General features: G+C 40.1%; 2 protein-coding genes across 2 annotated transcripts in view; one reads left to right on the forward strand and one right to left on the reverse strand.

Annotated features, from left to right (window-relative positions):
* LOC138008168 (PRELI domain-containing protein 2-like) overlaps positions 1–1,595 on the reverse strand; it is a 9,122-nt gene extending 7,527 nt beyond the window's left edge. The window contains exon 1 of the mRNA XM_068855398.1: positions 1,447–1,595. Coding sequence (XP_068711499.1) covers positions 1,447–1,521 — 75 coding nt within the window. The 5' untranslated portion in view covers positions 1,522–1,595. The remainder of the gene's footprint in view (positions 1–1,446) is intronic.
* Positions 1–2,500, forward strand: part of LOC138008166 (uncharacterized) — a 21,391-nt gene that overhangs the window by 1,991 nt on the left and 16,900 nt on the right. Inside the window, exon 2 of the mRNA XM_068855395.1 lies at positions 1,604–1,795. The gene's annotated coding sequence lies outside the window, so the exon portion shown is untranslated. The remainder of the gene's footprint in view (positions 1–1,603; positions 1,796–2,500) is intronic.

The following is a 2,500-nucleotide window of genomic DNA, read 5'->3' on the forward strand; positions in this document are numbered from 1 at the left end:
TTTCATTTGCAAATGGTTAGACTTTCAAGTTTTCTCGGATAAGGACAACAAACCATAGGCCCGGCCCATGACCTTTCCTGGTAATCAACACTCAACAGGGTTGGCCGGGGTTTTTAGGTATATGGTATACAGGGGCTTTTTAAATCCGGTATACAGTATATTGCATTCGGTATATCACTTTCTTTGAATTTCAGGTGTACAGTATACAATGCTTCCATTAATTTTAGGTATACTTGGATGAATTTTGGGTATTTTGGCGAATTTTTTACGGGTATACTGGTATACCACTACTAGTAAACCCACCCCCCTCGACCCTGAATCAAGAACCCCACACCCACACACCCTTTCTGAAGAGTTGGAGGGAAGACCCCCGCACATGGTAGTTTACTTCTCAAAGGACTCTTACACAAGTTGGAGCCGAAACCACCATGAGACTGTATGTGATATGTGTGGTATATAAATCCATCACCAGTCCACCACCACACATTTCCCTTTGGGGTAAAAATTCAATTTTGCATCAGTTTGGCAAGTCAGAAACTAGACAACACTGGACAATTAATAACCATGTAACAATGCTTACCCAATTTCCTTTGTTTTAGCTCCCTTAACCCTTTAAGCCCCGAGGGGTTCCCCATTGACGAGTAAAATCGTCTGGCGTTAGACAGAGTAAAATCTATAAGTGCCATTTGGCACTATCGGGGCTGAAAGGGTTAAACGGGGACATAGTTTTTTGATGCTGTTAGCTTAACCCTTTAAGCCCCGAGGGGTTCCCCATTGACGAGTAAAATCGTCTGGCATTAGACAGAGTAAAATCTATAAGTGCCATTTGGCACTATCGGGGCTGAAAGGGTTAACGTCAATCTTGATATGAATATGAATCGAGAGTTGCCAAATTATTCAATCTTTTATGAATGGTTATTAAGATTTGCCGCAGTTGTCAGGTGCTTGCATAATGAGGTGATTTCTGCAGAAAACACTAGTAAAAAATAATGAAGCCCTCAGAGTGTCCCGGCAACATAGGAATCCTAAGGAATCTCTAGAGCTTGCTAAAATTAAGAAACAACATGTCCACCCTTGAAAAGCAGTTTAGAATTTCATTTCAGCCCGAGTCGTCACAACTTTCCATCGCGAAGTTCCAAAATTTTCAGCATAATGTTAATTATGAAAATGGTCATGCAATAGACCTTTTCAGCTTGTACGTTTTGTTTTCCCATTTCAGACCACATGATGTTACTCTAGGGAACAGCGTCTTTCAAATGTCGTCTTATGCACGTGCATATGTATGCATAACTTACGAAAAAACAAAAGGAAAACTCCCTTGGGAACATCACGTGGTCTGAAATGGGAAAACAAAATGTACAAGCCGAAAAGGTCTATAAGCTGATAAAAGTGACTGAGGGAAATTAACAAGGCATGGACACCGATCGACAGGGATAACTTCATTACCTTCTTGAAGTAAGCGCGAGTAACTTTCTCAAAAGGATGCTTAAACATGTAATTGATGTCCAAATGCCGGACCATATTCCCAGCTAGTTTCAGCCATAAAATCTGCGGAAATGTCGACTCTTTCTCGGGAAGTCTGCATGCTGTTTCGATTTTACAGGAGGTGAAACGTCAATTGCTATTGGCCAGCGTTGTTTCCACAAGCCAATCAAATGAAAGCTTTGAAGATTCCAAAATGGCGGATGAAAAGGGTGGAATATGCTGGACGACAGTGGTGCCTTCGCGTTCCCAAGAACTACAATTCGAAAAGGAATTGGATTAGAAACACCTAACTACGGCTCCTCTTGCAAAGGTTATTTGTTATTTTGTCTTTTTTTTTTCTTTGCGTTTTTAATTTGGTCGCCTAAAACGTCTTGATGAGAGTTAGTTTTGGCAACATATCATTGGTCTAACTATGTAGGCATGATTTGCTCAAGTGTTAATATAATTTTGTCTTTGTATAGTAAAACTGAAAATATTTTCTCAAGATGATACTGTGTCACATACAAGCGAAAAAGATTTTGTGATTGGCGAAGGCCATTTTAAGTAGAAATTTCAAAATTTAGTGTGTCGTGTAGTGTGCTTTCATAATGTGGCGAAATTAATATTAATTTATTTTGTAAGCATACCTAACCCCCCCCCCTTTTTTTTTTAACCTGCACCCCCAAAAATCGGAAGAGGCATTTTATCGTTGCATTTGAGATGTAAATTTTGGCAGCCTCCTTGATGAAACTGTTCCTTGACCTCTTCCTTCTGCAGGTGTCGGAGCACAGCTTACATATATAACAAAATTCAGTAAGTAATTGAAAACAATGCTTTCCAGTACCTGCAGGGGGCTGGAGGGGGGTGGGGGGGGGGGGGAATTTCTAAAATCTTGACATTCCTCTCAGGTAATAAATGAATATACACACATAGGCCCTTCTTACAACCCTTGTTGTTATTACACCATTGGATATTAAAGAATCCACATAGTGTAATTATTGCAAAGAGGCTGTGGCAAGGATTTCATTGTGTTGTG

The sequence above is a fragment of the Montipora foliosa genome, chromosome 6 (genome assembly GCF_036669935.1).
Source record: "Montipora foliosa isolate CH-2021 chromosome 6, ASM3666993v2, whole genome shotgun sequence".
Classification (NCBI taxonomy): Eukaryota; Metazoa; Cnidaria; class Anthozoa; order Scleractinia; family Acroporidae; genus Montipora; species Montipora foliosa.